Below are 27,362 nucleotides of genomic sequence, written 5' to 3'. Positions count from 1 at the left end.
TGCACTCTGGACTTACAAATTGTGCCTAATAATTAATGAAATTAAGATTTTTTTTTCATACTTACAGGGAAGCACTGACAACTATCAACTATCACAGAAATCAATATTGCAGAAAATAATAGCTGATTTTAAACAAGGTCGGAACCTCATTTGCTATAAACCAGTGTAGGCCCACTGAGAATATGATGCAAGACATCTAAATTTGTCTGCACTGACATTTTTCTTTCACACACTGGCAAGTAATACTCTTCTAAACAGCTTCTTTGTGGAGTGACAAGAAGAGAACTTGCAAACCTTCACCAAGAGCAGCACTTTCAAAGGCACAAATGGCAGAAGAGTGCTCTCTCTCCCGCTACCTCTCTGCAGGAGTTAGAGGTCTAACTACCATTTATGCCTCTGCCGAGCCCATCACTTCTGCCTCTCTTCCTGTCTGCCAGACCACTCTTTGGAGAACTGTTTTTGCTTGCTTCTAAAACTGCCTTTCTCTTCTTATAGTCAGAATCCAAGACAGAAAGCAGCAGGAAGATAGCTTAACTTTTTATTTGTTTTACTCCGGTCCATTCTCATGGAAATGTGTGCCTTTCAACCACCGGCACCCTTTTCTTTACTACCATTCTCCTTTGATATGACATAGTTTCAGCTGGCAAATAACCAAATATAAGTATTGAGGAGAAACATTTCAGATGTCCTTAGACTGAGACCTAAAGATTATTATGAAAACTATTTCTGTCCTGCCAAAACCCACACCTTAGAGACAAAAAAAGGCTCTGTGTTCTTCCCCAATAACTACATGAACCTGTGGAAAAAACTGTTCCTTAACAACCTGACACTAATGCACAAAGCTTTTCACTCCACAAACTCTTTCTCCAGCCATCTTGATGTTTAGATGATAGGAGAAAAAAAAAGCCAAAAAACAATGAAGGCGGACAAATGAAAGGTGGTAGGAGGAAGGAAATGCCTCCTGATCATCTTTCAGTAAAAAGAACATTCAGCTTTAAATTATTCAACCCACTTTTCAATTTTGGGACCCTTCAAGATGCTACATTACTGGCTGCCCAAGCAGCCATGGCAGCAAAAATGAATAAACTTCCATCTGTAATGAGCCAGAAAACTCCTTTCTTTTTTGACACAGGCCTTATAAGCTGGAGTCTATGAGTTCCCACTTTGATTACCACAATTACAGAATCATAGGGTGGTTTGGGTTGCAAGCGACCTTTAGAGGTCATCTAGTCCAACCATGGGCAAGGACAACTTTCACTAGATCAGGTTGCTCAAAGCCCCATTCAACCTGATCTTGGATACTTCCAATGATGGGGTATCCACAACTTCCCTGGGCAACCTGTACCTGTGTCTCACCAACTGCATCATGAAAAATGTCTTCCTTATATCCAATGGAAAACTCAACCTCTTTCAGTTTAAAACCACTGTCCCTTGTCTTGTCACTACAGGCCTTGGAAAAAAGTCCCTCTCCTTCCTATAATATATTCCTTTCCCTTTATATATGGAAAGGCTGCATTAAGATCTCCCCAGAGCCTTCTCTTCTCCAGGCTGAACAACCCCAGCTCTCTCAGCCTTTCCTCATAGGAGAGGTGCTCCAGCCCTCAGGCCATTCTCATGGCCTTCCTCTAGACCTGCTCCAAAAGGTCCATGTCTTTCTGGTACTGGGGATGCCAGACCTGAACGCAGTACTCCAGGTGGGTTGTCATGAGAGCAGAGTACAGCAGGAGAATCACTTCCCTCGACCTGCTGACCACGCTTCTTTTCATGCAACCCAGGATACAATTGGCTTTCTGGGCTACCATCACACATTGTCAACTCATGCCCAATTTTTCACCCACCAGTAACCCCAAGTCTTTTTCCACTCCCCATTCATCCCCCAGTCTGTATTGATGTTGGGAATTGTCTTGACGCAGGTACAAGACCTTACACTTGATCTTCTTGAACTTCATGAGGCTTGCACAGACTCACTCACTTCTCAAACCTGTCCAGGTCCCTCTGGATGGCATCCCTTCCCTCTAGCAAATCAACTGCACCACCCGGCTTGATGTCAGCTGCAAACTTGCTGAGAGTGCACTCAATCCCTCAATGTCATTGCTGAAGATATTAAATAGTATTGGTGCCCTTGAGGGACACTACTTGTTACTGGCTTCCACTTGGACGTTAAGACGTTGACCATAACTCTTTGGACGCAGACAATCATTGTGCTTAAGAATGAAATCATCTAAAGAACACTCCTCAGGAGACCATTTACTCACCAATACCAATTGTCAAGTCCACACCAGTCTTATGTTCTCCACTCAAACTCTGACCTGCCCTGCAAAGCACCAATGGAAATGCCTCTGAGAGGAAGCCCCTAAGATAGGCACTGTCCTGTATCAGGAAAACACTTTGAAGGATGGAAAGAACTTCACTATAAGTTTCATATACATATACATGAAACCTGCTTCTACAAGAGACAGCCATCCAAATTTATTTTTTATGTTGCTTCCCTGGAAGAAGAATGTGCTGCTAAGCTTTTGCAGCTACTGCTGCCCATCAGATAACTTGTAATATTCTGATAGGAGCTACAGAAACTGACATCCACTGTTTCTTGCTGTTGCTCCAACTGAACAGGAAAAAAAAAGCTGGCTTAGATGGCACACACCTTGTGATTTGTTTGAAACACATTCAAACAAAACCTTTTCCACCCACACCAAAACAACAAGAAAGCAAAAGATGCAAACTCTTCTTTTGCCTCGGAGCTTCAAGAGGTATTGGCATATATACAGCTCTGGTTGGATTTAGACTTCACAGAATTGCCTCTTTAGAAATTCAGGCTCATGGTATTTCTGAAATCTCTGAGATGATTGTCTCTAATTAGTGCACAGAAAAATGTATCATCTCCTTAATAACAGATTCCCATGCCATAAGTCTCTACCTCTCTTCAATGATCGTTTCACTTTACTTAGAAATAGATGACTATAGAAAGAGATTTATATTTGATAATAGAAATATAAATATGGTTATAAAACATACAAATAGAAAATCTATTCATAGTAATAGATACCTCAGAGTACACTTGAATTAGTTTTGTGTTTGTTTCATATTGTTTAATGAAATATACAACAGGGCCAACATACAACTCGATGCTAACTTTATTTTTAATAAATATTGCTGGAAAAATAACCTTGTCAAGCTGGCAAGTCCACCTCTGCTACTCCCTAAGCAGCCTTCCTAACCCTCTACTCTCTGGATTTTTCCTCAGAACTGATTTCTGTTCACATCTGCGTGTAAAGTCAGGAAGAAACAAATGGAAAGGCATCCACCACATATTCACATAGGAAAGCAGAATAAGTAAAATTTTCCTGCCTTGAAGGGTGCTGAAGGGGGACAGTTTTCACTCTGAGCAGGAATAATGGAGGAGTCAGGAGAGTGGTTTTCTCCTCATTTTTTCATTCAGGTTCAAAGTGTAGCTAATTGCAGTATTCCCAAGAGAGAGTCAAACAGCATGGGAGACTAGATTTCTTCCTGACCCACAAGACAGGAATGTCTTTAAAGAAACTCATTATTATTCAGAGAAATTAATTCTGCAGGGCAGGAACAGTTTAAAAACGAAATAGCTATCTGTATACAAAGAAAAAAACACTATATATTGGTACTGTTAACACCTGTTCTCTCCATCATACATGTGCACTTGATGATCAGTTAGGTTTGAGGTCTCACTAGCCAGTCTGTTCACACCCAGGTGACACATGGTCCTACAACCTACTTCAGCGAAGAAGCAATGGGCTTTTGTTCTATTACAGTATGCTAGTTTGGTGTGCCACGTGCCTGATTTAGGACACGCCAGTTGTCCTCCCCACTGCAGCCACATCGCAGCATCCTTTTCTACTCACAGAGGCTCATACCAAGCATCTACAAAAACTGCAGATATCCTATAGTGCATCAAAGCCATCCTAAAAAAAACCCCATAGACAGAACAGAACTGCCCCAAAGACCACCAACTGGGCTACTCAAACTAGGCCGTACACTGGAAGAGGTTCCAAGAAACAAAAAAGACTAATAAGCTACCACTACCCATCCAAGTCAGTTACCCATGCAGTAGAAGCTCTTCTGAAAGGAGCCTGTTCTTCTGCATGGCCATGGTGGTGTTGGAGCTGCCTGTAAAAGGCTAGAAGGCTAGGAGAGTACACAGTTTCCTAGGTTGTGAAGAACTGTTTCTGAAAAAAAATTACCGTTTTGCCATGTCCGCCCTCTCCTTTGCAAAGCTGCATTTAAGTAGGCTTCTATTGAAATCAGCACTTTACAATGCCAACAGATAGAATTAAGTTCAAGAATCGTCACGGAAGCCTCTTTCTTAAATCACTGTGCAGAACTTGTCCAGGCTGCCATCTTACTTTTCCCATCCATACCATCCACAATCCACCCATACCACATGCCTTTTAATGCTGTCACCACCATTTGCCCACCTTCTTGAGCAGGCAATCATTTTAGGCCCCTTTTTCCCAGGGAATGAATGGAAGTATGCTGCTGAGTAGCCAATTCAGAGAACAGAAAAATATTTGTCCTTTCTAACAGGCTTTAAAACATCCATGCTTTTAATTAAAATAGGGCATAGTTGCAGGAGGTATAACAATATGTGCAACTGCAAGTCTGTGACTACAGGTATGCAGGAATAACCAGGGATTATAGTCTGATCCAGGAATCTAAAATGTACAGTTCCTAGAGAGCACACATAACTAGTACAGAATCACAGAAATGTAGCAGGAAGAAGACAGGGAGATACAGGAACACAGACAGAGCTTGGCTAACTCACTGAATTAAAGCTTATCAGCTCTGCATAAACTGGACTGATGATTTAATTAAAGAACCAATAGCAATTTCAGCACCCACATTAACTACTTTAGGATCAGTTCAACTGCCCAGAACCTATTATGAAAACATGAAGGGTGAAACCTTGTCTCCACTGGAGTTTGTAGAAATTTATATCATTGATTGTAGTAAGCTTTTAATTGCACCCATATATTTTGGACACAATCATGCTGGATACAATTTCCAAAATCTAAGTCCCTAAATCTCAAAGTTCTTTGAAACTTTTCATAAAAATATGGTCCTTAGACAGTTAACTAAGAAGGATATTTTCTAAAAGTTAACAATTGCTTTCAGAGAGACAAAAATCCCAGCTTTCTTTGGTAAAGAAGATGTATACAGACGTGTAAACTATTCAAAGATCATTTATTGATACAAGGAGTCCTCTTAAAAGAGATCTGACAGCACTGGTTGCTTCCATTTACTTTCTGCCTCTCACTATTTGTAACCACCTCCTCTTGAAGAGGGTGTATTTCTCCCAGTGCAGGTGATTCACATTAAAAGTTCTCAAGTCTTGTAGTTCTGAGTCTTCATCCTCTCTTTGACAGGCTGCAGCATCAGCTCCCTTCAGAATAACCATCCAAGAGACAAACAGTGTGACGTAACAAACCCACTGCATGTCTTTGTCAATTAAGTCATTAAAATTTTAGTACACTTAATATTTTGGTTCTTCTTGGAACAGTAACTTCCTGTAACTGAAATGTCATGTCTCTATTTTTGTTTTCTTTGCAGAGAAAAAAATAATAAATCTATTCCCTGTCTCTGTCTCCTAACAGCAGTTATTGCTCCTAAGACTTTAGACCAGCCTGTTGATATCATGGTTTTATCACAGTGTTTCTTAAAGCACAAAATCAAATTTTCTAATCAATTATTGCCCCAAAGTACCTATTACTGTTGCCTTATTTAAAAGCTGCTAGTGAAACGCATGCTTTATTCTGGTTTAGGATATCATTTAAATCTCCATGCCAATGTCTACGCTTATGTGAAATTCAGGTTTCAGAGTACGAAAAGCTAAACACAGAGGTTTGAACTCCACTGTCTAATCAGAAGTAATTATTCCTTTTACACGAGTTTAACGTTTGTTTATAGCAAGGATCCTAGCTAGTTCTCTTGGAGATGCATTAAGCTGACTCCTTGATTCATTTCACAAGAAAGCAGGCTTGTAAAAACTTTGCAATGAAAATGAAGCACTGAGGAAGGACTTAAGATAGAAAAAAAGCAACTATCTCCATAACCAGGAACTTATGCAGTAGATACTGATCTCAGGGCAATATTTTTGCTGGAAAACCACATTCCAGCTGTAAGACACGGAGTTATTATATCATGGAAATGGAGAAAAACTTGGAGCTGACCTAAGGCATCAATTTCTCTTCATTTCTGGGCACCTACATCTGAAAATTATATGTTACATGAATTTGGATTCTTCCTTTGTGTTAGCTTTTACTTGAATTTATTCTAATGATAATACCAACCCTTACAATTGAGGTTCTGGGTTGGTTTCTCAGCATCGCACCCAGTACAGCCCACAAAGTCAACTAAATAGAGCGTGCTACTTCACATCCTTTCCTAGAGAAGATTTGAGTAGCTGCTAAAGTCTGTCTGTCTGTCCGTCTGTCTGGAAGGGTGCTCCTTCAGCAACCAGTCAGTGCCCACCTGGCATGCAGCAGTGGAGAGACTGCTTGAGCCTCACACGTCTCCCACCAAGCTGTTAACCATCACCAAGTGCTAAATAAACTTGCAAAAGAGCCTGGCTGTATTTTAATCTGTGTTGATGCTAAATGTAATCTTTCAGTTTCCAGTCAACTTGCAAAGCATCACTTCGATCCTTCTCCCAATAACCAGGCTATCAGCATTTATGAATACTTGGAGACCACCATTGTTCAGCCTATCCTGAACTTTTCAGAGTGATTCTATCATTTCTTCCATCCTGTTAAGAAGCGCAAGTGATAGCGTGTCCCTCTGCCTCAGAATAACAAATGTGGTTACTATTTGGCAACATTAAATCAACTATTTGAAAACACTGATTCACAGATCTCAGGAAAATATATGTAACCACTTCCTATGTGTAAAATCTTACAAAACTCTACAGTGCTGATAAAGTACTACTCTCTTTTTGTAATCAAAGTATTTGCATTTTGTTAAAAAATTACTCCTAAGCAACATTTTGTTAAAAAATTACTTCTAAGCAACATTACTCGAAGCAACATTCAGTCTTACAAATATTTTATCAAACAAGAAATGCTTTAAAGAAATTTCCATTAAAAAAAAGTCTTTCACAAGACAGCCCAATGTCTCCAGGGAATTTCCTGTTCAGAAAAAAAAAAAATTAATAGCTTCCTTAATTAAAATATAACACAGTGAAGAATTCATGGCTAAATTTAATTTTCTTTAAAGCACATTGTTTTACATTCCTTTTACTGAAATAAAAATGCTCTATTACATTATTCTATATTAAACATACTAGAAAAAAAAAGTGGAGTCAATGCCTAGCATACATTTTAACAGTAGTTATGAAAAAAAAAAACCCTCTACCTATACTCTGAGGAAGTAGATCAAACTAAATAAAGCAACCTGTGCACATAGCCCCTGCTAAAGTCAACTGGAACATACAAAAGGATAAATGGGTAAAGCGTCTGTACTGGAAAGCAAAACTAAATCCCTATACCAGAGTGCTTAATTTTGATACTACACAGAAATGGGAGGGAAAACCCTGACAGATGCTAAGATAAGGGAAAACAACAAAGAAAGTCAATGAAAACCAAACCAATGCTTTCAGAAATCCTGCTAAGCTTAGCTACAAGGGTTTGCATACTGAAATCAAAAGCAAATTGGCTCCCTTCAGTACCTGCATAATGAAGAGGTAGCTTGGTTGGTTAGTATTCTTGCCAAAGTGAAATATCTATTGATGGAGGACCTGTACAACACTGATGCAACCTGCAGACCCGTTTTGAAGGTGTAAAAGCATACAGGTCTACAGCTAGCCGTTTATACAGGGCCAGACTTCACTTACCACTAGATTGCTGATGTAAAAAAGAATGGCTGTGAATAGAGTGAATGGTCTGCAAGCATTTTAGCATTACTTGTGAAAAGATAATTCTAATTTCTCGCTATTATTGGCTGCAAGTATTCCCTGATGTAATTATGGAATAATAGCTGAGAACTTGATTGTAACCAACAGTTAGTAGTTTGTTACTAACAAGGCAAACATGACAAACAATTTTGAGGCAATTATTGTCATTACAAGCCACACTCAATTGTTCAAGGCAAGCATAATAGAAAGTGACAGTTGTGCAGCTGGGAGGGTGGTGCAGGAAACAGGATTGTTCTCTGGTTGCAACAGACCAGTCAGACTCTAGCAGAGAGTCTGCTCAATGCATAATTCATGTTTAATAACATTTTAGTCTCTAAAGCAAATTACAGTATAAGATAAAAAAACAAACAAAGAGATGTCAAAAAAAGAACACAAGTTATAAAAAGATGAGAGACACAAGTTATAAAAAGATGAGAGAAGACACACAGAAGTAAAATGGAGCAGAGGGGAGACATTCAGCACAGCCGACTCACAAGATGTTTGCAACTAGGAAATGGAAATACAGTAACTCTACACACGAATAGAGTCAACTGTAAAAGTAATCCATTTGCTACACTTCAGTGAGAGGGGTGCTCATGTTCAAATCCTGGTTTGAGACCCTTGTTTGATTGGGCAGGTCCACTGAGTTAGTGAAGTTCTGGTCTCAGCTATGCCTTCACTTAACGACATTAATCTGGAGGAAGGAAGGTGTGCTCTCCATGGAGAGTCACTGATGCTTAATTTTTACCAAATTTGAGTTGTACAGAGAGTTAAAAGAAGATTTTAATCTATTGTACAATAGAATTGCCTCGTATATCAGCTCAGTATTCTGATGACAATGCACATACCAGCTGCCTCATCAGCAGCCAGTACGTTAGAATACTTGATTTGCTGAAAATTCCACACAGCTTTCCTTAATGATGTTAAGGACTGAAAGTTTCTAACGCTGCTGCACCAACGCTTCAAGCTCTTGCTCAGGCTCAGTACAATGCATTATCACTGACATTGTAACACTGCTCAAGAGTCCTTACAGTGTCACTCGTGCCTTTTGCACTGATGTGGTATCACCTCTAAAGAAGCTGCTAAAACACCAGTGGAACTAGATTTCCACAATTGTTTGGCTTCAGTTCTTGTTTCAGTACTTTTTTCCTCTTTCTTAAATGCATTGTTTTGTGCAAATAACACTACCTTAAAGTAAATCTCATGTGCCAAACCACTCCAGGTATAGTTCCATGGAAGCAAAATAATACTAGTACTCACTCAGGTCCACTTTAACTCTGTTTAGGTGAAGATTACTCTAATTTTCTCAGATAGAGAAAATATATTATAACTAACCCCCATCTAAAGAAACCTTTGTGATTTTGACACTTGAAAGATAACACTTCAGTGAAGCCCATAGACTTATTCAGAAATATGCATATGTGACTGTGATGTCTTTTGCTTTATTCAGTAATGAAGCTGCTACTTGCAAGAGTGGCAGATCAACAGCTGCAGAGACAGGAGACCTTTGCTTATCCTCAGAACAGATTGCCAGGCAGCCGAAGCAGAGACCTTCCTCATACTCTCTTGCCAGCTTTTCTCGGCCCTCATCTTCGGGACATGGTTGTTGCCCTCATTCAGCCTCTGCTGTCTCTGCTCTATGTCCCAGAACAGGGGAAAGGTAAAACCTGTTCATACAGATGGGCTTTCCTCTTTGGGGAAATTAGAGCAAGATCACAAAAGATTCTGCATAAGGTACTGTATTGTTAGCAATGCTTGGATGTTACTGTACCCATCTCTTGTTTTCCACTGCCATGAGACAGGCAGGTATCTTAGATCTCTTTGAGGACACTAGTATTTATTGTATTGTTTCACCCTTAGTCATAAGAAGTAGGATTATTGCCCCAAATTTTACAAGTTTCACTGGCTTGAGCAAGACTGGCAGGTCTGAATATATCACAGAATTCAGTCAGCTCTCCTGGCCCTACCTTGAATGTAATTTCAAATGATCTGCCATTTCACCAAACAAAAGTAAGGTAGCAATTGTTTTTCAATACTCTTTCTAAGCTAATAGTGCTACCTCCTTCATACTTAATCAGCCCAAACCCTAACTATTAAATGAAAATTACCTTTGGCTTTAGAGTAAAATGCTTATTAACTCTCCGTGTCCAATGTCTTGTGTAATGTATAAGCATAATAAGCAACTTTTATAGCATTATAGCTGTGTTAGTATGGATCTACAAATTGCAAACAAAACCAGTTAAGCCACAGAAAATCCCCAAAATGAAAAGGCTTTTAAAAGTATGTGAGGTTGCATGGAGGAAAACTGGCAGACTGCTTTTTATTTTATTTTTAATATTTTTATTGAAGCTTTGTGACTTCATGTAGTAATTTCACTCCATCCCATATACCACAGAAATGTCAGGTGCTTTGCTTTGAAGCCTGAAGAAGTCAAGCTTTTAAGTAAAAGAGAACCAAACTCTACAAATGTTTCAGCTAATTTTTAGTGGGCTTTCACTGAAGTCAAGTGGACTCAGACCACATACCAAACAAACATATTTGTAAAACCTTTCAGTGCTTGAACAGAAATTAAAGGCACAATACTCATTAATGTAAATTAATTTTGTAAATTAATGTAAAATAACATTTCCACTGAAAATTCTTAATTAGCTGCAAATGGTTACCATGGATTTAGTGCTGGGAATTGCGTGCTCTCATGTTGCTTTACTCAACATCAAGAGCAGAGCCAAAACATAGGCAACAGCAGAGATCATTTACTCCAATATGCTCCTTCACCAATCTGTCTTCACTGTGGCCTGCAGTTGGTGTTCAAACCTTAAATCACTCACTTAAATTACTTTGTGGAAAAAGCAAAGTCAATATTTTAAGACAGGGAGTTCAGGTTTTAGTGGAATAAAGACAAACGCAGAAAGAAGTATGACAATGCAACCAGTTGAGAATGGGAAGATTGATTAAATGCTTGGCTTGGACTCAGTTCAGAGAGAACAAACCAACAGTAAGCACGGATATAGCAAACTCTATACCCTTGCACAGATACACAATTTTGACAACTTAATCAGCTGATGTTACTTGTTTCAGCTGAAGCTGTTGAGTAAGGATTACAGAGTCAATGCAGAAAACAGGTATTTAGATGACTGGCTACAATACTTGTATCTATCACAAACACCAAATGAGCGAAGGGAATAGTTAATGGGAACAACCACAACTCCTACATCTATATTTTGGAAAGCCTGGCAACTTGAACATGCCAGGGAAAGAGAACTGGCACCATCCAAATGATCACAAACTACCTGAAGGCATAGCCCTCCATTGCGTTACAGTACTATTGCTCAATTTTCAATAAACTGCAATAAATACAACCAGAAAAAGCTTATTAGCAATCTCCATGTCCAAGATGATAGCACAACCCCTGTCAAAGGTTGAATCATGACATATTTTGTCATGGCTAGCTGCTATAAGCACAGTCCCCATACAGTGCCTGTGAGGGGGAGTCCTATATAAATATGTATAAACACGTAACTATCATTTTCTAAAAACAAGATTGAAGAGAACATAGTCCTTCCACCCAAATCCAGACAAAGCAATTATACATTTTGGTGTACCTCAGTACAGGGAGAAATACTGAAAATAAATTAATTCTGCATCTTGCACCAAGTTACAGTCAATTCTCATCCCTGATTTTTACTTGATAGCTCACATAGTGAAAACCAAAAAAAATTCAACATAAAATTTATACCTCTTATTACTTTTAAAGTTGTGCATGTTCTTAATTTCCTCTAATCAAAGCATTCCCCTACACCTCTCTCATATCTTGGTAACTAATGAACCACCACAGCGAAGGAGCAAACGCACTCAGCTGTTCTACACAGGGCTCAGCTAACAGGCAAAGGCAACAAGAGTCCCATTTCCCTCAGGGTAGAAGCTCTTGTTGCCCATCTGACAAACCCATCTAGAGGTCAGTTTTTACTACAAAAATCTTTTTTGTAGAGGTAGAAGTACTAATTAAAAAAAAAAAGACAAGCTCCTTTATTTCTGACTCAGTTTGCAAAGCCTGCCTGCTGTCTATGGTCTGAGACAAGGGCAAAAGGGTTTGATTCGGCAACATCAGAGTCCCTAGTGCATTATTAGGAGAAAGGAGAATTAAAGACAGCTCCTGAGCAGGAGCTTTGTCCGCAGATGTGTGATACACAGGGTTTGCTCCAAAGAACCTGCTTAGGACAAGGGAGTTATAGCATGTACAGGGAAGCAAGAAAACAGAGGCAAGCAAGGGAAGAGGGTGCAAAAGAGAAAGCAACACACCAGCAATTTGCAGCCCTATTATCCAGGTGGCTGCTAAGAAAAGCAGCTCTGAGGCACTGGTAACCAGATAGCCCTACCCCATTGCCAGCCGGGGAATGAACTGATTGTAAATTAAAGCTGCTTTCCTTTTCTAACTCCCCAGGGAAGAGTAGCAGCTCTTTTCCAACTCCTCCCCCATAGTTGCAGCAGCCCTGCAGGTGCTCAGGATGCTATTTTCAGCCATTCACCAGCAGGTGTGACTCAAGGCCCTGTTATTTAAAAGCATACAAAGGCTAATTTAAAGTGGAAACTGTCCTTCATAGTATTGTGGCAACTTCAGTACTATGGGTACAATTCACCAACTCTCCCCGCTTTGCATTTCTTCCTCAATTTCTTGTTCCCTTTCAATCTAATATGCTTTATACAAGGAATCTTATGAAGCCTCTGTACGTTTGCAGAGCCCAGAACTTTTGCGCAGTACCAGCACCCATCTACTGCGAGCAAACACACACCTTCCCTCTCTGTGCCCTCCTTCTCAGCATTTTTCCTACCTACCATGACATTTCTGGGTGAAGTCTATTGCTTTCAGCTGATAATGTGGGTGCTCTCATATTTGCCTTTATTCTATTTAGGTTCAAATAACTTAACCATGAGAAACAGAAAATACAGAGTACTAGATGGGAAGACACTGAGAAACCAGAAACCTCAGGTCAAATTTTCTAGTACGAGCTCTGCAATGGAGTCCCAAAGCCAAGTGCCTGTCTAAATACAGTGCAAATATAGCCCCAAGGAAGAGGGTATGAAAGCATCTTATTCCTTTTACATATATAGTGTCAGCATTCCACTATGTTCTGATAAACTGAACTGAACTCCATCTATCCCTCACTGACATGGCCACTGGGTACATGGTACAGGGTACATGGACTCTGTTTATATCCTAGTACCAAATACATTGAAATCCATGGAACAAAACCCAATAGATTTCCCAAAATATTCTCATCTCACCTCACATGGAAAGCCAGGTAAGCAAAGTGATAGAACACATCACCTTTAGGTACACTGCAGCTGTCACTAATCCACCCTTGGCAGCAGTTTTCCTAATGATTCCCAATAGCAAATCATTCTCCCAATGAGGGCATGCTCGGGGCAGCAGCAGACGTCTGCTGTCCCATTCCACCATAGACACCATTCCCAACCATGTGTGCACAGGCAACCTTACGCAGCAGTATGTTTTCACCTGCCAGAATGCAGCAAAGACATTTCAGATGAGCCAAATGCCAAGTGTCTTTATCTGTAGATTGAATGCGGTGGCTGACATAAACTCTCATGGACATATAGAATGTTTGAGGAAAGGGGTCAGGAATCACTTTAGACACACATATTCATGCTTTGGTGATGATTTCGGGGTGTGTGCACTACAATTAAGTATTAAATTTGTAAAATTTTACAGTGAAGGCTGTGACGGCAAAAGGGATTTTACTGCTAAGTTCATTTAAGGTCCCTTTTGTCTTCCCTCCTTCCTGTCCCCACTTCCATCCCTCTATCCCTGTGCTCATTATTTTCTCACAATCTTCTTTCTTCCTGCCCTCTCCTATCATTCTTCTTCCCCCTCTTCTTCTCTAGTCTTTCAGTTCCTCCTTCAGCCTCTTCTCCCATATCTGAAAAAGCAGTGTTGCTGCTATAACTAGCCACACTCAGGTTTGCTACCTGACGACAGCTAGTACAGGAAAACTATGAAGCAGGAAGAGCTGCTATTTCAAATCTCTCTATCAGCAGATGCGTCAGTCAGAAGATGCAGCAAAAAATAGGACTGCCTTAGGAAGGTGAGCAAGTATGATCTGGGAGGAAGGGAAGGAAATCTGAGAGATTTAAAGCAATTCTGTAAGATCACACTACCTGCAGTTCAAAGGCCACATGGCATTTACTTCCCATACATTTTAAATAGCATGTGACAGATTTGCAGCATTTTATCATTCATACTTATGTTCTGATATGATTAGATGTGGCACATGAATCTGGTTGTGGTAGGTATTAAGACATGTATGACATGCATTTCTTCATAGGTTACTGTACTGAGCTATAATTTTTATTTCAGACATATACATGCTCACAATTACTATTAAGAAACACTCTATACATGTGAAACAGATTGAGTATATAGGTAAGCAAAAACCTCTAAAGCACAGTTTTGCACTGAAAGCCAGATACATAAAAATGGCACCTTCCAAAGTATCCCTGAAAACTCTAACTTAGCAGTATTATTATAATATATTAGCCCTGAAAAGTCAAATTTCAACAGGAAAGTGCAATGGCTTTCCCTACATCTTGTGCATCAGAACTGCTCCTTTAGTGAACATACATAGATAGAAATCAAGTCAAAAGTTGCACTCAAGGAGGACACTCAGACAAAAGGCAGCTGTAGTTAGAATCTGGCCTACCAAATTATCATAGACATCCTCCTCCTTTATTCATCCACAGAGCAACACAGCAGAAGGTCCTATCCGTCACCAGATTCCATCAGCCACTATGCAGCACACCCATTCTCACCTAAATAGCTTACCAGCTAGCAATTGACCATGATGCATAAAGTGGAAAGAATCCAGCTTAACTGTCAAATCCCATATATTTAGTGTTCAGGAGAAATATAAGAAGCATTTCTGAATTGGCACACATGATCAGGAAATTGTGGAGTAACAAGTACAGAATACCGACGTGTTACTTCTAATAGTGATAGAATAGACCTGCAGTTTGGGTGTTGCACGTTCACATGCCACTCATGAGCCACTGTGAAAGTCTGCAGCAGACAGGCTTTTTGTGAGCTCCATAGCCAAGGAGAAAGCTCATCCAAAACAGGCCCATTTAACTTGTTCTATAATAAGGGCAGAAATCAAAGAGTATACATCTATGCATCTTCTATGCAAAGTAAAACTTTCGTGTCTTTCACCAACAAATTAGCTTTGTGTTGTAACTAACCTAGAAATAATTAACATTCAAATTTACAATGCTTCTCGTTCTGTGTTCTCTTCTTTTACTTCTATTTCCACATCGGAGTTTGTCTTTTTCGTGCTTTCTTCTGAATATCACGTCCCAATTCCTAGCTCTCAAATGATCATGCTTCTGTCACACCCCTCTCCCTCATTTCAACCAGTAAAACCAACTTTCTCAGCCTTCTGGCTTGCCTCAGAAAGGTTTGAGTTTCCTTTCTTTTTATGCCTGTGTATGGTCACGCTACATATATAAAAATAATAAAATAATAATACTTAACATGTAGTGGTCTAAGCACTCACCTGTTGCCTAAGCAACAAATAAATTAACCTGCAAAAAAAAACCCCAACTTCATCCTCTTCATGCTGAGACATAGGGAACATATATTTCAAATTACCTAATGAAACACAATATGAAGAAAAGGACACAGCAGGTACTAAATGAAGGCACAGAATGGGAAAAAGACAAGGCAATACCGCATTTTCTGTACGAAACGAGAGCCTTACCATCCTGCTGGCCCTGGAGGTTCTGAGGACTTTGCATTCTCTCTTCCAGATTTGAGCTGAGGTCGGAGTTCACAGCTGACATCCTAGTTGAGTCACTCATATCAAACTCATCACTTTCTATAGAGCTTTCATCCTGCAAATAGAAAGTTTTGGAGTCTGTCAGAAAACATCATACACTGTTCACATTATATGTGCAGTCCACTCGTTCCCATTTGTTTCACTCACACCTGGTGTGGAGTGTAATTATGCTAAATCTTTGTGTATATAAGCAAACAAGCAGAGCACATGAAGAGCAAGGAAAGCACAGCGTTCATGTGATATGATAATCTGACAAATGCGATTTGTTCAATTATGAGGATATTCCATTACTGAACTCTCTGTTTCCACAGTGTTTTGCAAAAGAGGGCTATAACTAGAGACTCCGTACCAAGTCCTTGTTATTCAAATTTGGTTGAGAAGAGCTCTCCACATTCCCTGCCTGAACCCTCTACCTTTCCCAAGCGATGTCAGTAACCACGTGATGACCACTCACAATAAGATATTTCCGAATGGCAACTTGACTTGATAAGAATCCATGAGCAAATTCCCTTGACATGATGTCACCCTTACTCTGCTATTGAGTTTAAAGCAGCATCTATGAAAATGATAAAGCTTATAAAAGTTCCGGGCATGTTCAAATGACAGACAATGGTGAACCAAAGTAATATAATCACATAAGAATCACTTCAAATTTATTCTGCCTTATACGTCTTTAATATGATTTATCCATAAAGTCTAATTACAGAGCATCTACTAGGGATGATAGCATAGGGAAAAAAGTAAAAGTCCCAATCAAATATTTTGTCTCCATTTATAAAAGCAAAACAGTTTTGGACCTAGTCCAGCAAATGTTCACATACATGTTTAACATCACTTGTTTCAGTCCCACTGAAGTTCATGCGCCCACTCATGGATTAAAAATTAAGCCTCCACAAGTCTTGCTCTGTAAGCTGCTGAGGCAAAATACAAGCCTAAGGTGATATATCTTCAGTAACAACTTTTCTGAGATAATTACTCCTGTTATGAAGAAAAGCATTTTAAAGAACATAGAGAAAAATATGGCAAATAATTTTGTATCCCCCAAAGACCACTTTAAAACACTTTTCCAACTAATTTTTTTTTTTTAAACAAAAACAGTACTGACAGGATCCTGACTATTTTTCTGGGTTGTTCACCAGAAATGACCTAGAAAAAGAGCCATCTTTAGAATATGATTGGCTGTGTACTCATTGTGAACTGGTTTCTACAGATACTAATATAGCTGCTTTCTTCTTTCTGAGTGCTTCCCCTTAAATCTACTCTTCTCTTAGGTCTCAGTGATGTTTCCGGCTTGCGTGCATGTTTCTCTCATTTTCAGAAGGCAAGTTCCCTGCAGTCATGACCCTTTTTAAACTGGGATGAAGTACTGCCAAATGCCATTCAGGAGTGAGAGTGGGACAACACACAAGGCGATGCTGTTCTGCACTGTCACACCAGGACAACGACAAATAATGAAACAAACATACCTTGTTCTCAAAGTTTTGTAAAAAACTAAATGGAAGAGTGAGGGCTTCTCTAGTGGGCACCTGTCAGCCTTGCCCAGGTAAGGTGGGAGCACCCCAAGAGCAGCAGGAGCAAATACCCAAACGTTGCCCTCACACAAGAACTGTGGTGCCCAGCAGCCTCCTGCCCAGACAGACAGGGCTGAGGCACACACCAAGATGGTTCTGAGGTTTAGGGAAAATGCACACTGTGTGTTCAAAGAGCAAGACGAGAACACAGACTCCCCCAGACCTTCTGGAAAGCTGTGCCTCTGTTAAGACACAGTGGTATTTCTCACTGAATCCTGCAGGAACCAGAAAGCAGCAGCTTACATTCTCCAATTCTGAGCTTAGGCAATCTGTATGGGCTCACAGAAGGGGAGCTCTGGCTATCCAATGCGTGCATAAGCATAAAACAGCACACATGGGTAGCCTGTGTTTGCCTACAGCACCCTGTGGAATATCTCCACCTCAAACTCTCCCCAAACTGTGTAAACATTTATCTAAATCTGCAGGACACAGAGGCATGGGGAGAGGAGCTGGGAGCCACTGGTACCAGTTGCAGCACAGCTATAAATTCTCACACAGTGATGAGTTCTCCTGTTAGATGAAGTCTGCTTCCCTTTCATCGATGGCCTCAGCTTGAAAACGATCAACCGAGGATGAGAGAATTAGGAGGCTTTCAGTCACTACGCTAGCTAGTTGTGGGATCCAAGTTTACTCCTATCTGAATTCCACTGCCTCCACAACAATACAGATATGATTGATGAAACCTTGGAAACAGAGCCTTCCTACAAACCCAAGCATGTTTTTTAAGTGCATTAAATAGTTTGAATATATGCACCAAAAATCTTCCTGCTTTGAACTACACTATTTTCGTTGCCATTTTGTTTTCAGTGCAACAAATGTACAGCCTGAAGAAAAAATAAATTCTTAGCAAAACTCTGCCTTGAGAAAAGATGTAAAGATTATCTTGAGAACTTTCCTTGTGCCCACTCTGCCCTGGCAAAGACATTATTACTAAAACATATCAAAAATTACTTTTATCTTCATAAATCCAGTGCTACAAATATTTTATAGACAGCAACATTAGAGTTGGGCAGGGAGGTACCAAGCAATGGTGCTTCCTGATGCCACCATATCACCTCCACTTGTTCATTTTGATGAAAAACTGATTTAACACTAATTTCAGTCATCAGACCAGAAAGTTTACACCTAAAAATTCAGGCTGCCGAAGCATGTGGCAGGTGACCCTGATCCAGCATGAGTGCTTGACCCTGTCGTGGGAGGAGTAATTCTCAAAGGGAAGAAGAGGAAAAAAAGAAGGAGTCCTTTAACTCCTAAGGCTACTGCAGAGCTAAAGCCTATTTTCTCCTGCTGCTTCAAACCCTGCTGTCAGATTCCTGAAAAGGGGCAACACACAGAGGGGAGATTCAATAGGAGGGAAAGACAACCAGGCTGTATTTGTGCATGAAGGACTCTGAGTCACGGATCTCTCCTCACGCCCTCCACAATTAAAAAAAAGGCAAAAGCAAAACAAGGATCCTGGTATTTCTGGAAGAGTGATGAAATTTCCGTTCTATGGGGTGTTGAATAATTCATAAATCTCCACCAATATCCCAATATCTACTTATTATGAAACCAAATCTGACTGACTCCATGGAAGTCAGGAGTTAGTCAGGGTCTCTTTGACATAATCCAGCTGTTAAGGTTGGGTTTGAAGGTTTTCTTTATTAAAAAATATCTTGTAGTCAGGCAGAAGGACATAGCATGCAGGACTGCTTTTTGGTTAGCACATAGCTGGTCTTCTAACTATTTGGCAGCTCAAATGGTAAATGAACACATTTCTAGCAAAATGAGTTTATTACATATAATTCAGTAACTGCCATCCAACTGATGAAGCACTTCTTAAGATCTGGAAAAACTGAATAAATCACATAAAGAAAATCATTTTCGAGGAGAAATAAATACAATACAACTCAATGCCAATTCTCCCTGAAGAAGCTTGATTCTCAGCCTACTTCTGTTCCTTTTTTTCTGGTTTTATTTTTTTATTCAAAGTTTCAAAAGCAACCCCTACTCTTATTTTATCAAGCTTTTTGCCTTAAAGATTTCAACTGATGTTGCCAGGGGCTTCCATCTATCTCATTAAAACGTGTTGTATCCTGCCTTCTAACCTTGAGAACACTATGCCATTCATTTCAGCTGTTGGTGGTATTGCATTCTAGACGTAGACAATGAAAGTCACTTCTGAGCACAGCACTAAGTCTCGGGTGAACATGCTGCCCCCATTATCGTTTCTGCCGGTCCAGACAGTAAAAGGGCACCTTCAGGTAATTTGAAGCAGTACAGCATATTACCCCTAACCATGGAAGGGTGGTAAGTCATGACACTTTCTCTCAATCTGATTACTTGCAAACAGCCCTAGTTTGGTTTCAGACTCACTATTCTAGCAACGAAATTATAAAGATGGCATCAATGATCATCTTCAATTGGTTTCCTGGCTACCGCAAAGACAAGCACCAAAGAACACAGGAGAACAGAAAAACAAAAGATTTCAAGTTTTACCTCATCTTGCTGTGAATTTAGTAGCTGCAGCTTCATGTGTTTCATATAAGCCATAGTAATTGGCATGTTGTAATCAATCATACTGGTCACCAAAGTTGGAGGTTTTCCATTATCTGCAATAAAAATATTTATTATGCATTATATGCTAATTGTGGAGGCTACTTGAGTCTACTCTGCAGTCAAAGTCAGACAGTTATGCCATTTAGTTCTAACTTTGGCATTTTCAATTGCTTGTTGATTGTACAGATGGAAGTTTCCCAAAGAAAAATGAAAATCAAGTTCAAACCCTGAAAAGTGATGAGTTTTTCTACCCTAAATGACTATAGCACAGTCACCCTAACTATTCCTTATGTTTAAACCCCCATATAAATGTTTCCATAGCAAAACAAATTTTTTCCTCCAGATAAAATCACCTTACTATTGCAGGTGCATATGGTATTACACTCCATCCTTAAGCAAAAGCAGAAGATTCACTACCTTCCAGCTTAAGTAAATGAGATGATCTGACTTATTGAACTGTTCCAGTCTACCAAATTTTTATGAACCCTCACTTAAGCTAGGAAAACACAAATGGGTATTAGGAATAAAATGACTTTACATCCCACTATTTGACATTAAAACCACCTTTATGATCTGCTCCATCTGGGTTTAAATGCATTCTTTTCTGGCACTCTGAGCAGCTCATTAGAAATCGTGTCACCGCTTCTCTCGGTAGGAAGGCATAGGTCTCTGAAATCTGAAATGAATAACAAAATATAGGTGTTATTATATAAGCTGATTGAACATGATTTAACAGAACTGATCATTGTATTTCCAAATAAGGCACATTATCTTATAATGCCAGGAAGCACAATGAAAGCATGTTCTGCATACTATGTAGGATTTCAAGAAACATCTATCCAATCTGCCTACTTATCAAATACTGGCTAATAACAGTTGATATTGAACAGAATTTCACTTCTATCAAAAGGGGTTTTGTTTTCTGTTTACAGGGCTTTTTTCAATTTCCTTTCAGCACAAAGATTCATACATGCCGGGCATCCCACTGAGGGATGTTTCTAAAACAAGTTGAAAAGCAACGTTTTTCTTATAATCAATATCAAAAAAAGAAAATGCTTGGTTTACATGCTCTATTTATTTTTATTGTAACAATACATAGACAGATACAGGACTCAGTGCATTACAAGCAATGACAGTCTCCCTGATAGTTTAACTTTGTATTTGAATGTTTTGGGAAAATATTCTTGGAAAGCTTATGATTTAATACTACAGGGTAAGTAAGTTATTTTTACTACTGGTTATAGAATTTAGGAGTCACTTGATTTTAGAGACTGCTTCACCTGGAGATACCTTGAAACAACAGATTTTGGTTGTTTCCTCCTTTCAACATTACCATTCTTTCCAACTACACACTTGCAAGCAGATGTCAAAGGGACTTTTTCTTTTTTGAAAGGGGAGAGGAAGAAGCAGTTACTGCCGGTTTTAAAGATTGCATTCACCCCCCCAAGGATGCATCTATCTTTATAGACATTTTTGCCTTGCTGAAAAGGACCTGAAGGTGATGGTCAGTGCCAAGCTGAAAATGAGCCAACAGCATACTCTCTGATCACAGATAAAGCAAATCTCATACTGGCTGCATTAAGCATACAGCCAGCAGATCAAGAAAAGTTATTACCCCTTTCTACACAGTGCTGGTAAGACAGCAGCTGAAATGATGTGTCTGGTTTGCCACTCCACAGTTCAAGAAGGCTGCTGAGAAGCAGGACAGGGCTCTCTGGAAGACTACTGCGGTGGCTGGAGTCCAAAGCCGGTGACTTGAAGGAAAGGTTGAGGATTGAGGTTGGATTTGTTTCATGTGACAAAGAGTAGGTCATGAGGTAGGGAGAGATCTAATTGCAACCCACCACTGCCTGAAGGAGAGTACAAAAAACGGCGAGAAATTCTTCAGAGGGTAAAAGCAGGGACAACAGCCACCAACTGCAGTTTGGGATGTTCAAACTGGGCATCAGGAAAAACTACTTCTCTAGGAGGCCAGGATGTTTTCAAGACATTACCAGGCAAAGCCATGGCTTTTTTTGTGATTCATTATATAAGTTGATGTACATCCACTGAACAGTGCAACTGTTATAAGGAATCTCTAGCCCTTCTTTTCCCAGCCAAGGTGATTATCTTGCAATGGAGATAATCCCCAAAGAAAGATGAAGTGCCAGCAATAGGGATTAAAAGAAGAGTCAACTGAATCTATTCCCTTATTGTAAAACCTACAGCAGGAGTTGATTTCCTATCAAGCACCACCTTGATGCAAGTCTCTGCAGGAAGTGCAGAAGGATGGAGGTGTGGTGTATGAAAATGCGTATTCAAGAAGGAGAATATAACTTTCTTCAACTGTATGTAAATGGAATAATATACTGTGCAAATAATTTGTGCCCCTTGCAAGGGTGCTAAGAGGAGGAGGAATGGCCAGTTTTCATGCTCTTACACTCTTCTCCTTGGCTTGTCACCTGCTTAACCTGTGTTGAAACTTACGTTTCCTAAAACTCCACAGACCAAATTTATCAGTGACAGTAATTTGCCAAATAGGTGGAGTTTAAATTAGTGTTTATTGATGTGACTTGAGTCATGGAAATACATGGAAATGATACATTGCAAAATAAGAACGCAAATTATACCATCCTGTTTATGGTATTGCTGTTTGGGCTGGTTGTTGTTGTTGTTTCCTTATATAACAGAAATCTTATTTGAGGGGGAGAAGGGGATTAGTATAAAAGCAAAAATTGTTCTGTGATGAAAATTGGCAAAGATATTCTCTGGCCTGAAACAATTTATCTGAAAATGAAGGCACTAAATTAAGCCACTTTTGAATGGGAGATCCTACCAAAAAATATTTTCAGATTATTTTTCCTGGTCTTTATACCACTGAACAGATGCTTATTTACCCTTCTAAATATGGAAACATTGGTTATACTCATGCTTTATGGCATCTAAAAAAAGAACTTAAAATTATCTAGAATTTAGCATTAAGACAATTGGTAAGTGCACATACGCAGCAACCTCTCTCATAACATTTAACATATTTAGCATTGTATTGAAATTAATGGAGCTTACACATGGATTCATTAGCTGTCTGCATTTGATAGGAATGCTCCATTTATTCTAATCAAGAATCTCTGTCAAAATTCCAGTTCTGCTCAAACAAGATGAAAATCCTCCATGGAAAGCAAGTAAGCTAAGGCCCAGATTTGATAGGTATGCTTCACTGACTATAAGGGAACCGGGTTTTACAACTAAATTTGTCCACATAGCAGATGCTTGTGTCTCCAACCTCCCACAGCAACACAGTTTTAAGGATGCCCTTCCTTAAGTAACACCAGTTTTCACAAACTTGCTCCCCTGTTTACTTTGTAATTTGAATCAATCACTTACATTCCAATACTTCAGGCTGTATAAACTGGCATAACACAATAGGTATGGCATTAAAAGAGATACGCAGCAGGCATAACCCACAGCTTTCCTTATTCTTGCTGCTTGAATATACACTAGAAGTTCGTTCCAATTTTCAATGCCAGAAAGCTTACACAAAAACCCCCAAACCTCACGCCCCCACCAGTGCAGACTCCTGTTTGCCTTTCTCATTAAAGAAGGGCTCATCTACTTTACAAGATACAGATAGCCACTTGATCACTCTGGCCATGCTCCAAACCAGCTGGCTTAGCACCAGCTGTAGCTGGGAAGCTCTCTAACCAAATTAGCACAGGGCCAAACACAAAATCCTGTATTTCACTGCTCAGTAGAGTTTACCAGCTTGTGCACGAGGTTGGGCTGATGTAGTTCATGGAGCTGGCTTTCATGTGAGTATTTCAGAGCACAACCTGGAGGCTTATGACACTTTCTAAGTAACTACACAGAAACACCTTAGACAGTGGTCAGACTTCATCAGGAAAAATTGTTCCTGTCCTCTATTCTATCTGAAAGGAAGCAATAATGACTTGGTCCTCACTGATGCTGTACAGTCTCACTGCCTTCAGCAGCTCTGCTCCTAGCTCTCTTCTCAAGGCTGTTAGCTAACAAAAAATATAGCCACAGCATCCCATTTAGTGATGTGCTGCAAGAAAAGAATATTGGTTTATTGCAATTCCACACAAAAAAAAAAAAAAAAAAAAAAACACCAGTATTTTTGTATTTTAAGAAAATTTCTGTATTTTAAGAAAAAATAAAGCCAGAAAAATTAAGTGGGGGATATTGCGTTATTTACATCCGCACACTGACAATGCAGACCGGCACATTTTTGGCATGACTTACTGCTCATGCACATGGCTGTACCAATCAAAGAAAAATCAGTGCTGATTTACCATATTGATAAAATTACTTGGATTGCTTTAAAAATCACAAGTATATTTTTTTCAAATATGAAGCTTTACAAGTATCCTGATGGGATTCCTTATTCTTACTAGTGCTTTATTGCACATTAGTATATCTTCTGTTGCTTGTAGAAACATGTTATCTTGTATCTGGATGTATTCTCTATCATGGACAAATCAAAAAATAAGCAGATTCTAGCAGATTGGTGTTTAGGTACTGTGTCCTAAGTATACCTCTTACAGATGAATGCTTTTTACATTGCAAAGGAAATAAAATTATATGAAGAAGAAACGAGACATCTGCATTAAGCAATAAGTGCAAAAATCATACAGGGTTTGGTTTAGCTTCAGAAGTTACAGGACAAGAAGCAAACATTTCCTAACAATATAGTACATGTTCACCTGCACTTATTTCATTTTAACAGTTGACTTCAGCGGCTTCAGAGTTAAAACTTTTATGATCTTATTTCACCATTCACAAAAAGCCTATGATATAATAGATTTTGACATTTATCAACCCATCCAAAACATCGCCCAGTGACGAAGGTCTTCTAGTCCTACAATTGACCTAAATGCTGTTGACTGGATCCCATGAAGAGCATAACTACTACAAGGCAAGTAATCCAGTACCTGAGCATGTAATCTGATTTACAGTGGAGCTGTGATGCATGCCCTAATTGTCCATGAGAAGCGTATTGCATTCCTACCACATCATTGCAGGCAGAGAAAATGGGCAAAGTCTCTCCTTTATGCTCTCCAATATTCAGATTATTTAAGTGCAGGATGTTGTGACGATGTAGCTTTCAGAGTTACATTTTTATTTGGAGAATTAACAAGCTCTAAACTGAAAGGCAGATTTTAGGACACATATGGCAGAACGGGAAAGACAAGTGTGAGGAGAGGGAGTGAAATTTCGCAAGCGAACCTATTAACCCCTAAAAAATTAACATGGAGGATGTATGTGTAGTCTGGAAGATACGATGTGCCAGAATAGAGATTTTTTTGTTGGTGTGTGTGTATATTTTTTTAATTAAGGAGCTTAAAGCGGGGGGAGATGATCCAAAGATGACTTCCAAGAGGAGAGAGAGAGACACGGAGAGAGAGTGAAGATGGTAATCTGTCCTGGGCCCACAGCCATCAAACCAGGTGGCAGAAATTGGTTTCTTGATGACAGGAGGGCAAGCCAGCCAAGGAAAGCCCTCTCCTTTCCTCAGCAAGAGGTCAGAATAGAAGGCTGACATAGGAAAGCAGCTATATTACTGCTGGGAGTTTTATCAAGAGCTCACTACCCTGCTACACTGGGGAAAATGCTGTTCCCTCTCGTGCTAAACTTGTACTTCACAGATCCTTTCCCTTCCCTCCCCATGTAGCAGAAGCTGCTTTTTGCAAGGGAAGTGACAGGGAGCACCTGCTAACGGGACCACTGCCAGGACACTCAACACTCGCCCTTTGCAAAGAAGCAAGAACAAGTCCATAGAGTAAAAGTGCTTGGCTGTTTCACTGAGCACACGGGAACAGTGTAGATGCAAGGATTTAAGCGTGTTAAGGCCCTGCACAAGCCTTGTATTCTTTTGCTTCCCCAAGGACAAAGTCTGCCCTGGAGGGAAACCAGCCAGACCCCAAACCTGCTTTAATCCTGTTAGATCAGGGAAGTTGTACTGGAAGGAAGGATGTTATTTTACAGTGCGATCTGTCAAAAAATTCTTCCCCGAGGAATACATGTTCACTGTGATGCTCAGAGGGGACTCGTAAGTACATTCCTGTTTTGGGAGGAGAAAAGAGTCATGCCATGTTTCACAATCGGAGGAAGGCTTTTCTCAGGGTGACAGGAAAGAGGGAGGGTACTCAACAGCCTGATCCCAAACCAAGAAACATTTATTACTGCAACAGCTGGATGAAGCACAGGACCCCAGATATCGCCCCACACCTAATAGACTCCTGCTATGCCTCAGATGTTATATATTTATGTAGTACCTATCTGAAAAGAGTCTTGCTTCAAGCTACTTTCCCTTGACACATCAATATCTCCCCCATGTTTTACAAGCCTATTTCTCTTCATGCTCATCAGCCCGGTGCTCCTTTTTCATTCATGGGTTCGGAGTTTTATTAACTAACTGACCCATTTCTCCTGCTCAGATATCGCAACCCTCACTCACAACTCAAGTTCACTGCTGTAATGTTTCAAGGCTTTGCACGGTGGCTACACAGGCTCAACAGGCAAATAATAGATCACCCTTCACAGATAAAAATATTCAAGTAAAATACGCACATAGAATTTAAGGTGCTTAATGTGGCTACGAGACTTAGACAAACATTCTCAGGTAGATGATGCACTTAGTTATGGAACACTTTGTCCAGATATAACATACAAAGATAAGGCATTTACTCTACTGTTTAAATGAATGAAAATCTAACATCTTTTTTAAAAAAATATTAAAGAAAGTAAAGAGAATAAAATCTACTCTGAATTATAGGGTTTGATCACTAAATCTAGCCTACCTGTACCCATAACTGGGCTTAAGAGGAGGCAAAGATGTTTTCCATCTTCAGTCTCATCACAGACCATTTTAGTTTCTTGAAAAATGTAATAAGGCTATTTTTTTCCTGGTTTGCACTGAATCACAAAGAGTTGTCCTAACAGCTTGAGCTTGTTGCATTATGCTGCTACTGTAGCCACAACTTTTCCCAGTTACTCCCACCTCTGATATATCCCTCAGCACCTGAATTTAAATTTTAGACACAGCTGAATAGTTTAAATCAAGAAAAGCAGCTCTACAAAGGCACAAAAAGCCCACTATGCACTTGTTGCACACCTTTGCCAATATACCAGATGGATTCTTTTCCTGAACACTTCTCTCCCATGCATCCCCATCTCCACTTTGACACTGTAGTTCTCCTTTCAGGGTGGGATGCCTGCACAAAAATAAGTCCTTTAGGACAGAGAGTGAAAAGTACTATCCCAAAGTAATGCAGTTCCTCTAGGACACGAAGCTGTAACAGTGAGTACTAGCAGAGTCACCCTTATGAGGATGCTTGGTACTTTCTCCCAACTGCTTAACCAATTCCTTGCATCGGGACATTCCACCCCCCTCGCTATGGAGCCCAGCAGAGGAGCGGGGGGAATGCAGGACAAGTAGGGACCTGTTTGGGCATCACTACTTTCCTTGGCACCAAGGAACATGATCTTTTC

The 27,362-nt window shown here is 39.8% G+C and overlaps 1 protein-coding gene across 5 annotated transcripts in view; it reads right to left on the bottom strand.

Moving 5' to 3' along the window:
- Nucleotides 1-27,362, bottom strand: part of NOL4 (nucleolar protein 4) — a 192,449-nt gene that overhangs the window by 126,184 nt on the left and 38,903 nt on the right. For 4 of the 5 annotated variants that reach the window (XM_054191577.1, XM_054191578.1, XM_054191581.1 and 1 more), the window contains exons 3-5: nucleotides 20,439-20,550; nucleotides 19,815-19,927; nucleotides 15,688-15,820 (exon numbers count right to left, since the gene is read on the bottom strand). In XM_054191577.1, the coding sequence (XP_054047552.1) occupies nucleotides 15,688-15,820; nucleotides 19,815-19,927; nucleotides 20,439-20,550 (358 nt within the window). Of the gene's footprint in view, nucleotides 1-15,687; nucleotides 15,821-19,814; nucleotides 19,928-20,438; nucleotides 20,563-24,268; nucleotides 24,316-27,362 lie in introns of all 5 variants that reach the window. The other variant, XM_054191579.1, reaches the window with a different exon arrangement.

Source organism: Rissa tridactyla, chromosome 2 (assembly GCF_028500815.1).
Source record: "Rissa tridactyla isolate bRisTri1 chromosome 2, bRisTri1.patW.cur.20221130, whole genome shotgun sequence".
Classification (NCBI taxonomy): domain Eukaryota; kingdom Metazoa; phylum Chordata; class Aves; order Charadriiformes; family Laridae; genus Rissa; species Rissa tridactyla.
This window is presented reverse-complemented; position numbering and strand designations above follow the sequence as displayed.